The 14,934-nt window shown below is 34.2% G+C and overlaps 1 protein-coding gene across 1 annotated transcript in view; it reads right to left on the bottom strand.

The window, feature by feature from the left end:
- SEMA3C (semaphorin 3C) overlaps positions 1-14,934 on the bottom strand; it is a 197,328-nt gene that overhangs the window by 55,513 nt on the left and 126,881 nt on the right. Inside the window, exons 7-11 of the mRNA XM_043872373.1 lie at positions 13,176-13,295; positions 11,648-11,790; positions 10,096-10,210; positions 7,471-7,540; positions 5,353-5,497 (exon numbers count right to left, since the gene is read on the bottom strand). Of these exons, the coding sequence (XP_043728308.1) occupies positions 5,353-5,497; positions 7,471-7,540; positions 10,096-10,210; positions 11,648-11,790; positions 13,176-13,295 (593 nt within the window). The remainder of the gene's footprint in view (positions 1-5,352; positions 5,498-7,470; positions 7,541-10,095; positions 10,211-11,647; positions 11,791-13,175; positions 13,296-14,934) is intronic.

Raw genomic sequence — 14,934 nt, 5'->3', positions numbered from 1 at the left:
TTTCCTTCCTATTCTCAGGTATTTTGAGTATCTGCTACTAATCCACTCACCCATTAAACTGGTTTTCAGCATTAATGTGTTCACATATCAATTCAAATGTCAATTTTTTGACAGCTTTTATTCAAAATGCATTTTGAAGCGCTCAGCAGGGGATTTAAGGATAGGAAGCAACCATTGTCTTCTAGACACAAGTGTTCTAGTAAGAAAGATGGACATATTCAAAGTAACATAACAACTGTGACATATAAGATAAATGTAAAATAAAAACAGAGTTTGACTCACAATCAATAAGAACCAATATTTTTAAAATGAATTTATTAGAGAACTTAAGGCTGCCAGAATTAGTGAAGAGGTTTAGAGATTTCAAAAATAGTTTGGAATATTCTGGCAACTATAATGCCTGGAGCAATCCTAAATTATGAATCACAAAGTGAAGGGAAGAAGTAGGAGTTGACACTAAAGACAGGTAACAGAAAAAAAGGTAAAACTAATTAGAGAAGGAGTAACCAGCATGTTCAAACGGAGCTTGACTTAACACTTGGATGACAAATGGCATATGGATAAATAAATGGACATAAATAAATGATATTCTAGAATCTGGGCTAGTTTCCACTATTAGTCTTTGAAACTTGTGTTCTGAGAGAAATTGATCTTATGTTTAAACCCTTGGTAGTCTCAGTCCTTTACTTAAAGTGCAAAGAATTACATAGCTGAAGACTTGAATTTATGCACCAGCTGGCCCTCATCTTTCTGGTATTTATCCTCCATGACTTAAAAGAGCCCTTTGTTCCAGTCCATGAAGAGCTTCTAGGACTCACTGATTAATTTCTATCTTTGCCTTGTAATGTACACAGTAACCTTTGCCTGAAACATCCTTCCTTACTTATTCAAATTATCCACATCAACTACCCTTCAGGGCCAGGTCAATCTCACATATTTTCACATGCCTTTCCAAACTAGACTGTCCCATGACAATCTCTTTTTTCTTGAGATTTCAATAATATTTATTGTCTGCTTTATTCACATGCCTTGAATACTTACGTGAAAGAATATGTAATTAACTTTTCATGTCTATATGCCTTATGTGCTGAATTTTATTGTAAACTATGCTAACAATGTTTTAAAATGTCTATTAGGAACTGAAATGCTTCTACTGTAAAAACAACCAGAAGATGCATGAAATTGACAAAAGTGTCAGCAAAAAAGTGTCTCTTTTTCTTCTATTAACCACGTAGATCATACATTCTCTGTGTTCTTTTGCTGCACCAGGTTGTATACCTATTCAAAGCACTGTGAATGAAGCAGATGGTTCTAGTCCACTTATAAACAGATGTTAAAACTGATCATTTTCATGAGGTTCTGCTTTAGCAGTATGGGGTAAGCAAACACAGTCACAGTCTTCTACAGAAGCTTATACACGTTGCATCAGAATAATGTTATATGTTAGCTCAGCCACAGAGAGAATCTGCAGTCTTTGGCTGCCCTTTGCAACATACCAAAGGTGTCCTGTTTCTTCCACAAACTTGTATTACTTATGGAAAAACATGATGACACAATTGGCAGGCTTCTACCTACTGACTCGGGTTTGCTGGTTGGGACAGTTTGCTAACAAAGCGCTCAACCCTGCTTTACAAGAAGCACCTACAGGGAACATTAGAATGAGGGTATCAGATTTCTGCTAGTGTCATTTCTTTAAGAATCCAGTCACACAGTTATGAGGTTGAGCCAGCAACTGGACTACATAGGGAATTAAAGTATGATGATCATAGCTGATCCTACATTGGGAGGACTTCAGAGGCATCATTCTTAACCCTAGAGAAAAAGGAATGTTTTGGGTCACTTGGCTGTGAGTCTTCTGGCTACATGAATGGGATATTAAACCTTAAAACCCTAGGAAAGAGACATATGCAGACTGCTCTGAGTCAGAGAGCTGACTTCATGGTGTTTTGCTCAGTAAAGGGTGGAGGGACTGAATCTTCAGGGAGGTATGCTTTTCCAGGAGGGGTTCCAGAGGTTATTCCTCCACCCAGCCTTTTTTATTCTCTAAGGATCACTCATCTGACAACTTTTTTTTTTAATTTAAAGGAGCTGCTGTGATCTCAACACCAGATGTAAGCAACCACATTATAGAAATAGGTCTTAAGCACTGACAACTCACTCCCTTTTTTCACAAAGTCTGCTCCAGATGCGTCATTAAGCCCTGGCTTATTTCACACTGCTTTGGAAGAGGAAAAATGCTTATGCTTAGGAGCTCGGAAATAATGCAAAGTGGAACTGTGGGCAGAATTTTCTAATTTGGCAGTGGTTTACTTGCTTTACTAAAAAGGAATTATCTACTCTCACATTTTATGTACAATAAAAGTTTGACATGAGTGTTTTTCTCACTGTCATTCTCAGAGTCATTTTGAGCTGCCATTGGTGAAGAGTCTTTATGAGGCACTGCAGGATCAAGAGGTTGGTTTTCTTCAGGGAAAAAAAAAAAATCCTAATTAGTAACATCGTCAATTTCCATGATGTAGGACTCCATCCATGACTGATTTCAAATTGCTACTGTGATCTCTTTGAGATGAGGTGAATGCAAGCTCTTCTTACCAGTCAGGTACAAGCTGACTCCAGCACTCACAAAGACTCTGAGTCCTCAAACATTTATTTACTTGGCATGGCTCTCTTTCATGTGTATCTGAGGTGTTTATCTTAAGGATTCATGGGAGAAAATGGAATTTTATTCAGTTTACAAATCAATTGCTCCTGTATTAATCCCACATGTATTTTGTTCAATAGAATAAATGATGAAAACAAATGCAATCACAACCATCTCTTAATTTTCTGACTTAAGATGAAACAGTGACTTGATCCAATTCAAATAGTAAGTAATTCTCAAACATATGACGTATCTTTGGATACATTATCAGTGAATAATTTGAAAATACATGAACTACATTCAATAAAATAATGCGAGCCTTGAGTTATGATGGAATTTGAAAGTTATTCAGGTTCCTCTTCTTTTATATAATTTGCTCAGTTGGTAAAGAATCTGCCTGCAGTGCAGGAGACCCGGGTTCAATTCCTGGGTTGGGAAGATCCCCTGGAGAAGGAAATGGCAACCCACTACAGTATTCTTGCCTGGAGAATCCCATGGACAGAGGAGCTTGGCAGGCTACAGTCCATAGGGTCGCAAGAGTGGGACACGACTTAAGAGACTAAACCACCAACCACACGCTCTAATACCTAAGATGGACATGGCTCTTGATTTCTTTTCCTTGTATGATACCAAATAGTTAAATGTTTCTTCCATCTTCTGTTGAGCTATAAGCATCAAAGAGAGAGCATTTAAAAGGAGACTGTAAATTCTATGGTAAGATTTTGTTGCCAGTTATGATTAACTAGCTTTTTAAAACTCAATACTTTCATGGATAAGTAGCAATTTTTGAGTCTTTCCAAAGTTAACTAGAAGTTAGCAATACCTATTTGAGCTTCCTAGCCAGGGAACCCGGAGAAGGCAATAGCAACCCACTCCAGTACTCCTGCCTGGGAACTCCCATGGACGGAGGAACCTGGTAGGCTGCAGTCCATAGGGTCGTGACTGAGTGACTTCACTTTCAGGCACTGGAGCAGGAAATGGCAGCCCACTCCAGCATTCTTGCCTGGAGAATCCCAGGGACAGAGGAGCCTGGTAGGCTGCCGTCTTGGGGTCACACAGAGTCGGATACAACTGAAGTGAGTCAGCAGCAGCAGCAGCCAAGGAACCAAACCAGAGCTCTTTTAATTTTGAATAAACATCTCCTTTAAAGTCTTATTAACACATTTTTTTCTTGTCAAACAATTGACAGCAGTGTAATTCAACATTATTAGACAACAAAGAAATAAATAATATATTGCAAATAAAATTTAATAATAATACAAAATTAAGTGAATCAGCAGTAAGTAAAACCTATGAGAGATGAACGTCTGAAAGCATACTGACAAAGGAAATTTCATATTTAAATAAAAATGAAAAGTATTTTGTTCAAGTAAATATTATTTTAATAGCTTTCCTTTGATTTTTTTAAAATAAAATCATTCTTTACTTATATCCAACCCATTTTATAAATATAACCTTATTTTATGAAATGCAAGAATATAAGAGAATTATACTCCTCTTGATGGTCAATTATGTAACATCTCCTCTCAGTGAGAGTGATGTATAACATTTTACAGAGACAGAAACTAACCAATATTCTAGTCTACAACACAGCATTATTATAATTCAAATTAAAAACAAACAGTAAGACTGTGTTAGTCCCTCAGTCATGTCTGCCTCTTTGCAACCCCATGGACTGTAGTCCATGAGGCTCCTTTGTCTACAGAATTCTCCAGGCAAGAATACTGGAGAGGGTGGCCATTCCCTTCTCCAGGGGAACTTCCTGACCCAGGGATTGAACCTGCATCTCCTGCATTGCAGGCAGATTCTTTACTGTCTGAGTCACTGTGGTCTTCCCAGGTGGATCCCCTGGAGAAGGAAATGGCAACACACATCAGTATTCCTGCCTGAAGAATTCCATGGACAGAGGAGCCCAGTGGACTTACAGTCCATGGGATTGCAGAATCAGACATGACTTAGCGGGCGTGCGCGCGCACACACACACACACACACACACACACACACAGTAAGACTATGACCACTGTCCTGGAAAAACTGTTCCAATCTGCCAGTGCACTGTCTGTACCTTGAGCTGGAAAAGGTAGTTTTCAATCTACCCCTTAACAGCACAAAGCTTCAAGACATGGTTATATTTGAATACCTCAAAACTTTTTATTTGAATCTCACTTTCATTGTCATTATTTGCTCACAAATATCATTTTATTTCCTTGAGAAATACACAATACATAATTTTTAATTAAATATATTCCTAAAATTGAAATAGCTTTGCAGATTGATTACTAAGTTAATTCTCACAGGAGGATAATTTCATTAAAATAAATGAGATTTCTTATTATAAGAAAAATTGTGAAAAGCAACTGGAATTCAAATTAGTAGACTGCCTCCAAAATGCTACCATTTTCCAAGATACAGTTTCTATGCCATTAAAATAAGGAAAATATCTCTTCCCTATCTAACATATCCAGCTGTCTTAAAATATAAATGAGATTCTATTATTAATACCAAGAGCACTTAGAAAAATATTGTATAGAATTCTATAACATACATATTTGTAAAATCCCAAGTATAAGAACTCATCCAGTGAAAAATCATAATGAGTATACCAGTAGGTCTATGTTTGTATTTAATTAACATCAACATGATATTCATTTCTTAGTAAGTTATATCTTTTTGAAAAGTAAAGTAACAAAGAAAGTTTGCTGGATACTTACAGTTCCAGGGCGAGGATATGGAATTCTCCCCTGGTAGGAAATCAGCTGATGATTGGGCCCTTCTTTGTGTGCAAAAGGCCCATTAAACACAGTCTGTATATCAGAGAAATGATACACACATACTGCTGATCCTTTAAAGACTGAGCTGAAAAAAAAACCAGAAAAATATTAATTTTACTATCTCCTAAATTTAAAAGTGATTGTATTGGTCACTATGTTGTGCACCTGAAATCATCACAACATTGTTAATCCTATGCATGCTCAGTGGCTTCAATAGTGTCTGCTTCTTTGTGATCCCATGGACCATAGCCCACCAGGCTCTTCTGTCCATAGGGTTCTCCAGGCAAGAATACTGGAGTGGGTTGCCATTTCCCCCTCCAGGGGATCTTCCAACCCAGGGATTGAGCTCATGTCTCCTTAGTCTCCCATTCTGCAAGTGGATTCTTTACCACTGAGCCACTGGGAAAGCCCAATTGCAATATAAAATAAAAAGTTAAAAATAAATAAATAAATTTAAATACAGCTTAAAAATAAATGGCAAAATAAATGATAAAAAGTTGAATGTTATGGTACACAAGTTAAGCCAAAAAACTTGAAATAACCATTGATATAAAAAGTATTAAGACATTTAGTTCATCTACGAACATAATAGATATTAAGTTACAATAAAGTACTCAGTGAATCTGGCCCAAAATATAGAACGAATCAAAGAAATTTCAAAGTGGTTTGTCTTGGCACCAAAAAAAAGAATTGATGATTTATTAAAAAATATGATTTGAATTCTAAGTCACCACTGATACAGCCTATCATAATTTAACTCACAAAACAAATCTTACTGATAAGGGAACACTCTATCTCCTTGTCTTAAGATTATTTTAATGTAAAAGTGCTCTTATAATGTTGTCCTAAATGGTAGTTGGAGAAATTGTTGTAAATGTTCCCTATTAGTCACAGAAGAAAACAACAGGGTTCAAAAATGTTTCATTAAATTACCTTAAGTCAGAAAAACTCATAAAATTTATTTGTATCCTTTCTGAAAACTATTTCCATTGTCATTGGGCAGATGGACTGAAACCAATGTTTTTCTGACTCACACATTTTTCTTAAATTAGATGCCTAATGGGAAACTTATGTGCCCATTGAAAGAACCAAGATATATTATTAATCATTAGCATCAATAGTCAGAAATGACAATTAAAATTTTTCCCTGTTAAATTTACTGGTGCTGGGAAATAACTTTTTTGATACAAATATTTTTTTCTTAAGAATTTAGCTCTTTTGCTCTGTTCAATTCTTTGGGATTTAAATCAAGAATTTTTTTTCCTGTTAATTTTTTTCCCTGTTAAACTCACCCCAAAGGATGTGTTTTTAGATATCTTATAGGGCAAAGTAAATATGATTTATAATCAATTTTACTTTGAATGGTTCATTAAAGTTGAAAATTACACCATATTACCTCCACTGGAGAAGAACAGGAAAATGTTTAGATTTTCATTTTGTAGTTGATTGTCTAATGAAAATACATTCTAAATTGGTCATATGACAAATGGAGTATTGTACTGAATGCTGGTTAATATTCCTGGCATAAAATAGTACACAGGAAAACATACAGGAAAGGATGAGAATATGCTGGAAAGTCTTGAAATCTGTGATAATTGAGATTGGGCATTTCTGATATATTAGAAAACAAAGCTATTTTTAAAAATATGAAATCCTGTCACATCGAAGATGATAACTGTTTCAGTGTGTTGACAGTCGACACTTTAGATTGCTCCTGAAATAAAAATGATAATAGAAATGCCAAGTTCTATTAGCATCATGAGTCTTCAAGTTATTTCCTTAAAACAATATAACTTATATACATTATACCTGTATTGTAGCTCATATTTTCCTTTCTTTGAGGAAAAAATTATATAATTATTACAAATACTTCATACAAAACTATTTCAAAAGTATGAGTTCCACTTAAATACATTTAATAATTAAATACAATTAAAATGAGAGGGCTGCCTCCTAAGTGCTATGTAAAATTAAAGAGTTGAAAGAATGTTTTTATAATTACTATTACTCAATAAAGGTTATTGTTTAATTCATACAATTTATTTGTTTAATAATTACCTTGATGTTGTAAAAATGCCATACACTAGCGTTGTCCTTGGGTTATCCATTTCCAGCAGAAACACATCCTCTGTAAGAGAGTAATATAATTTTTTAAAGTTTCCAAATATTTTAAAAATTTAACCTAAGAGAACAATTTCAACTATGAAAAGTATTATTCAGAAATACATTCCTGCAGCATCATTATAATTGGACAGGAACTAAAAGATAAGCATTTGGTAAAATAAATAAAATATTCAGTTCAGTCGCTCAGTCATGTCAGACTTTTTGCGATACCATGGACTGCAGCACGCCAGGCTTCCCTGTCCATCACCAACTCCCAGAGATTACTCAGATTCATGTCCATTGAGTCAGTGATGCCATCCAACCATCTCATCCTCTGTTGTCCCCTTCTCCTCCTGCCTTCAATCTTTCCCAGCACCAGGGTCTTTTCCAAGGAATCAGTCCTTCGCATCAGGTGACCAAAGGATTGGAGTTTCAGCTTCAGCATCCATCCTTCCAGTGAATATTCAGAACTGATTTCCTTCAGGATTGACTGGTTTGATCTTCTGGCAGTCCAAGGGGCTCTCAAGAGTCTTCCCCAACACCACAGTTCAAAAGCATTAATTCTTCAGTGCTCAGCTTTCTTTATAGTCCAACTCTCACATCCATACATGACTACTGGAAAAACCATAGCTTTGACTAGATGGACCTTCATGGGCAAAGTAATGTTTCTGCTTTTTAATATGCTGTCTAGGTTAGTCATAACTTTCCTTCCAAGGAGCAAGCATCTTTTAATTTCATGGCTGCAGTCACCACCTGCAGTGATTTTGGAGCCCAAGAAAATAAAGTTTGTCACCATTTCCATTGTTTCCCCATCTATTTGCCATGAAGGGATGGGATTGTCTCCATGATCTTAGTTTCTTGAATAAACACTAAAAATTTTTTTGAGGACTATTACCTTATGGAAACCATGTTAATAAAATAATATTAAGTAGAAGAGACATAACAGTATTTAATATGAACTAGAACCATGTAAACCTTTAAACTATACATCAGTGTATAAGAAGATGACCAGTGAGTATTTCTGGCTGACAAAGCTACAAAAATTTTTATGTTTCTTCTTTTTTTCCTGAAATTTCTAAATATCCTTTAATGATAAAATACTACTTTTTTACTTTAAAAAGTATTACAAATCTCAATTTCTCTTTAACCTAGGGTTAGAATTTGAATATGGAAGAAAAGTTTTTCACAATGACTTTATAAAGTAAGACCTTTTGTCTTTCAGTCAAAATTGCTATAAGCATTTTAAACTATATGGAGGCAAAAGGAAAGTTACAGATGGTGAGGTGCAGGTGCAATAAATGACAGAATCTGGGAGTAGATTTCTGATAGCAAATCTCAATAATAACCAATTGTTATAAATACAAGGAATATCTGGATTTAGGGATCTTTTTGCAAATAACATTCTTGCTGACCAATACAAAGAAAGATGTATCTTTATTCACAATACATTTAGGACATCTTAAGTAATAAAGTAATAACCACTAGTCTTTCTATATGTGAACAAAGGCTGACACTATCTAGCTCTCCCTAAAATAAGGAGAGACTGAAACATTCCATGTCACTGAAACATAAACATACAATACTTGTAAAGAATTCTGGAGGAAATAGTGACTAGGTTATAACACAAAATCATACTTAAAACTTTTTTTCTAGAAAAACTGAAGTAGAAATTTGTGTTTCTATGATCAACATAATGGCTTTTCAGGAGACCAAATGTCTATTTCAGTTGTTGTAACTGCTAGAACCATATTTGCACATGAATTTGAGCAAACTCCAGGAGATAGTGGAGGGCAGAGGAGCCCGGTGTGCTGCAGTCCATGAAGTAGCAAAGAGTTGGGCTTGACTGAGTGATAAACAACAACAGAATCATATTATAACACCTTTTTATTACTTACCTCATCACCTGCTTCAATATCTGAGATTAGTGACCATTTTATACTTCAATGAATTAAAGCAAAATAAAAATCATTTCTAAACATAACTTGGTAAACATGATACCATGATATGTACCAAGTTATTCTGGTTAAAAAGAGAATTGTTCCTTGGTAGAAAGGAATCAGATTGTCTGTCCTTATTTGACTTGGAACATATAACCCTTCTCATGTCGCACATGCTGAGAATATTTAGTCCCAGGGTCACCAAGAAGAATGAAAACTGAAGCTTAAGTCTAATTTCCACTCTGACACTTCTCTAACCTTTAATTCTTTTCATTAACTGTAGTAAGAATGTATAGCTATATTTTCATACAAATTGATTTTAAACTAGAATATCAGAATTCAAACATATATGACTACACAACCATTTTAAAAAAGCACAAGCATATTATTACTTATGCATAAATTATACAATACTTCTCTCTGTCAGTCTCTATGACACATACACGAACACATACACAGAACACACTGATCTATATATCATGGTGGATTCAACAAACTATATGTTTCAGCAGTGCACTTAGGGGTAAGAAAGATTTAAAAAACACTTCAGGAAATTCATGAGTAGTACCCAGATCATTAATTCAGAACTGTAAACTTTACAAACTCTCTCTCAAAAGCATTTTTAAATCTCACATTTATGTACCTAATTCATCAAAGTGTGTCTCTGGGCCATCTTCATCAGTTACTGAACACACCAGCCTCGCTTTTAAGAAAGTAGTCCACTTGTTGACAAGGCTACGCAGTCCACCCGTGTCGTTCTGAAATCATTTTGAAAACATATTTCAGACTGCTTAAATAAACAGTGGAATGTATTTAAAATTTAATTTGGATTCTTATTATTTGGGGATTTGTTATAAGCTGAAGGATGAAAATGTTAACCAAATCTGCATATCAATAAAGAGGAATAGTTAAGATATAAAGTACTTTAAAAAAAATAGTTATACTGTTATTCTTCTATTTTCAGTTCAACTGAAAATGTATTAAAATGAACTGAATAAACACATACACCTCAAAGCTTTCTAAATATCTCACTGTCTTCAACACAAACATAAATTAACGTATACAGGGAATCTTGCAGATTCTACAGCGGTCAGGAGAGTGGGCTTATACTTATGCCAAGCAGTTCCCAGTACTTCTATTTTCTTGCCTTCATTTCTCTGCATTATTATTTAATTCTTAGTATTTCTAATCAGATGATTTACATGCATATTTCTCTGGTTAGGGCAGAGAAAATGGTATTTGGATCATTCACAAATAGCCTCTATTGATAACATTTTTTTCTGTATACCCTGAAGCCTTTTTCCTCAGCAAGTGGTCTTACCACTTTGTTCCAAGTGACTGAGAAGCAGATGAGTTCCACAATCAGTGGAATATTGCAGCACTTTAAGTTATACTACTTTAAACATTACATGCTTTAAGAAATGCTTGTGTACAAAAGATGCTAATCATAAATACATCAGGACAAGCCTGTAATACTCCTATGTGAGAAGACATCATGAGTTCTTTTGAGTCATGGGCTTCCCAGGTACCTCGGTGGTAAAGAACCTGTCTGCCAATGCAGGAGACTAGGGTTTGATCCCTGGGTGGGGAAGATAAGGAAAGGGCTACGCACTCCAGTATTTTTGCCTGGGAAATTCCATGTACAGAGGAACCTGGCTATAGTCCATAGGGTCGCAAAAGAGTTGGACATGACTTAGCAACTAAACAACAACAACAACATGTATACTTACTGTTGATTAAGAAGAACATTTTGATCCCTGTTTGAAATTAGAACTGTATTTTAATTAAGCATTTCTTAATTTCACGATTGTAGACAATTCCTCAATATTTGTCTTTTACTGTTGTTTTGCTGTATTCAGAAGAACTGCTCTATTTCTTTCTATAGTATACAACTTAGCAATTTGTTTTTAATACTAATACATTAAATGCATAAGCAAAATTATTAAAAACTTCTAATTTTTATAAAACCATGACCAAGCTATTTCCTTGGATTGATCTTTTACTGAAACAGTATGTTTATCTCATATGACTAATGTGAAAAAAACATTAAGTCTAAATGTATCCTTTTAATATTTTATTAATTGGTAATAGTAGATAATAAAAAGTAGGAAGATAAACTTTTGGAAAAAGAAAATGTGCTTATAAAATGTGAATTTCTTACTCTTTCTTCAAATGAGAACCACTTTAACACTTACGGGACATATCCTAGCAGTCATGGAATGAATCTGTTTTGTACTTCTGCTATTGTCAGCCAGCTTCTCTTTGAAGAAGAAATACACCTTAGCATCGTTTGGATCAGTGCCATCTGGTATGACATGTGCATCCACAAACATAGGTTCTAGAAAAAAATACAAAGATGATATGTATAGTCATGATGAAAACCCTTCTACTCTCCATCCATGTGGACCACAGGCACGTGCTTCCTCCATCTTTGGTATAAAGGAACAATTCAACACTCATAGGCAAAAGTCTAAAAGCAATTAATTATATTCACTAAACACACCGCATTTGGAATGTCAAGTGCCACAAAGTACAGCTATAACATTACAGTTTAAACTATTCCACTCTGTCTGCAATACATTCTGAAAGTACAGTGATTGCCAAATCTGTGCCTTGATGAGTTTTCAAAAATTGAAGTTTTCTACCAGCTATTTCCCATGGGATCTGATAGCCATTTCACAGAAAAAAAAGTTTGTTTTTAAATGTGTGGCTTTCAATCTAGTGCATATAAATTCACATTCACTGAGGCAGAATGAAAAGTTCAGAGTCCAAGATCTGAAAAACACATTTTTCTTAAAATACAGCATATGAAATGAAGGAGAAACTTTTCAAGACAAAAAATGCAGTCATTTGAAGACATAGAAGGATTCCTTATTTCAAGAACAAAACAACCTTTAGAATACTCTACTTCCAGATGTACTGGAGGAAAAATTTGAAGAAGTAAATGGACAATTGATGCTTTCTTTTGCTGGTCTATCAGTGAAACAGGATGCTCAACTATAGTGATTCATGCTTAACTGTGCGATGTTGAGTGAATTGCCAAATTTAAGGTCAGTTTAAACTATCCCCAGGGTGAAACGACAACGATCCTAGCAGTTTCCTCCTCCTCTAAACAATAGCAACTTTTTGGAATTGTACATTAAAGTCAAATATGCACTTTTCATCACGTGAATTCCATGTGACCCCCCAAATTAGAAACATCTGAATATAATAAAATTATCATACTTATAGTTTCCATAAAGTATTGGTCAATTTGTGAAAAAAAATAATATATACCACCTTTATAGCTTTAGAATCTAAGCATAAAATAATTAGGAAGAGTTTCTAAATAAACCCTACTCATTATATCTGTCATAAATTTAGGAAAAATTTTAGATTTGGCATTAAAATATACAAGCAGACCAAATGAATAAATGACACTTCAGTGTAATATGTTACAATTAAACAATTGGAGAAGATTCTTGTCTATAGGCACATGTGGTGAATATCACTGTGATTTTATTATTAATATATCCTATGATAATTCCATAATTGTTAATAAAGAGTTATAATATGAAACATGGATCATTTCATTCATTTATGTAGCCTAAATATTTAAAATCACAGAGTACAAAACTGTTGTTACTCATAATTTTTTAACAATTTTAATGCAGTTTTCATTATAAAATTAAACAAAGTAGTTTAAAGTCTGATTCTCAAAAAATGGATAAACTGTTATTTTACCACTTAGCCATTTGGAATTGTGTTGATCAGTTCTGACTGCATTCCTCTTGGTTAAACTTCGAAAAATAGCTGCATCTGTCCCCATGAAATCTATATACATTCCAGAGAAAAGCTCTTCATCTATGAAAAAGCAAACGTCAACAAAATTAAAAGCAAAGCAAATGTTTTAAAGGGTATTTTTAAAATCTGCTTATTAGATCATGACATATATTACAGAGTGTGTAAGTGTTTAAGTTGCTAATTGCTTTCCATTGTCCACCAAATAAAAAAAAATTGGATAAAGTTTAATCTGGTCTCACATATAATGATCAAAACAACATTTCCTATATAGAGATGAAATTCCTCTGTCTGACTTAGCTATACTAAATGCCTATGTTCATATAGTGTGTATCAGTAATAGCAGAAATAATATAGGAATAAAAATAAAGAAATGGCTTACTTATTACTTTTTTAATAAGTAAAAACATACTCTAAGAATCAGAAAACTTGACTTCCAATTCTGGCAGGAATTAACAAACTGGAAATTAGGGATAAGTCATTTAGCACCCTGAATCTCAATCTTCTACGGGAACTGGATTATGATCAGATCAGTCTTGCTGAATATTAAAAACTCTATGATTAACACAATTTCATCATTAAAAGTATATGTTTTGTTCTTTGAGGCTAGAAGGTTTCTATAAGGTAAACAAAATGCTACTTTATCAATTGTAACACATAACATATTAACATTATGTTAATAATATAATACAATTTTAATAAGCCATCTATAGCTTAGCATATTAACTAATATAAAATAAAATTTAAAGTCAAGAAAAAAGATATTTTAAGATTGAATTCATTTATCATTTTTATTGACAAAATAAGATATCTTAATCTGTATGTGCATAACATTCAATATTTTGCTTCTTTGTTAACATCTACATTAATTTTTAGTCAAGTAAGGAGAGTAAATAGCAAATTGGTATGTGTGACTTTTTTGTAGAAAACAATAGTTAAGTTGAAAAAATAATAAAGTTTATCAGGTTTGGCCCACCAACCTACCAGGCATCTGATGTTCTAGAATTACTCCCCTGGCCACTTCAGATTGTGGTCATTTTGACAGAACTGAAACATTTTAAAGCATTCTAAGCTCACTGTTTAGTAATAAGCAATACCAGTTGGATTAGGATAGAATGAAGAATGGAATGTTTTCAATATGTGCTCACCAGGTCACAAACTGGACCCCTACCAGTTAGCAAGTGGGTATGTCAGGCATTGTGTTGCCTTTTCTGCTTCCTAGTAGAGAGCTGAAGTCCATGGGAACAGATTATAGGGAGACAACAAAAAAAAGGTGTATGAAAGGATTTTGAGGAATTAAGTTTCTTTACAATTTTGTGAACATTTGTGAAGTATCTATGCAAGTATTCTGTAGATACAATGACTGTTAAATTGAGATAACTTTGTAATTAATTATTTCACAGCTTTGTTACACCCAATTATGCCCCCAAAGAGTAGGTTATACATTTCTGATATTCAATAGATTTATTAGCACAGCTCTGAATTATAATCTCATATCCATTTACAGGAAGGAAGAAAAAAGGACTCTCAGAGCATGGTGTATTGTGGAGAGGACTGATTTTAATCCTACTGCATACCACTTTTTTAGTTATGTCTTAAACAAAGGGTGGCTCAGTGGTAAAGAATCCACCTGCCAATGCAGGAGAATTGGGTTTGATCCCCGGGTTGGGAAGATTTCCTGGAAAAGGAAATGGCAACCTAC

This window comes from Cervus elaphus, chromosome 18 (assembly GCF_910594005.1).
Source record: "Cervus elaphus chromosome 18, mCerEla1.1, whole genome shotgun sequence".
NCBI lineage: Eukaryota > Metazoa > Chordata > Mammalia > Artiodactyla > Cervidae > Cervus > Cervus elaphus.
The sequence above is the reverse complement of the archived record's forward strand: the minus strand, read 5'-3'. Positions and strand labels throughout refer to the sequence as shown.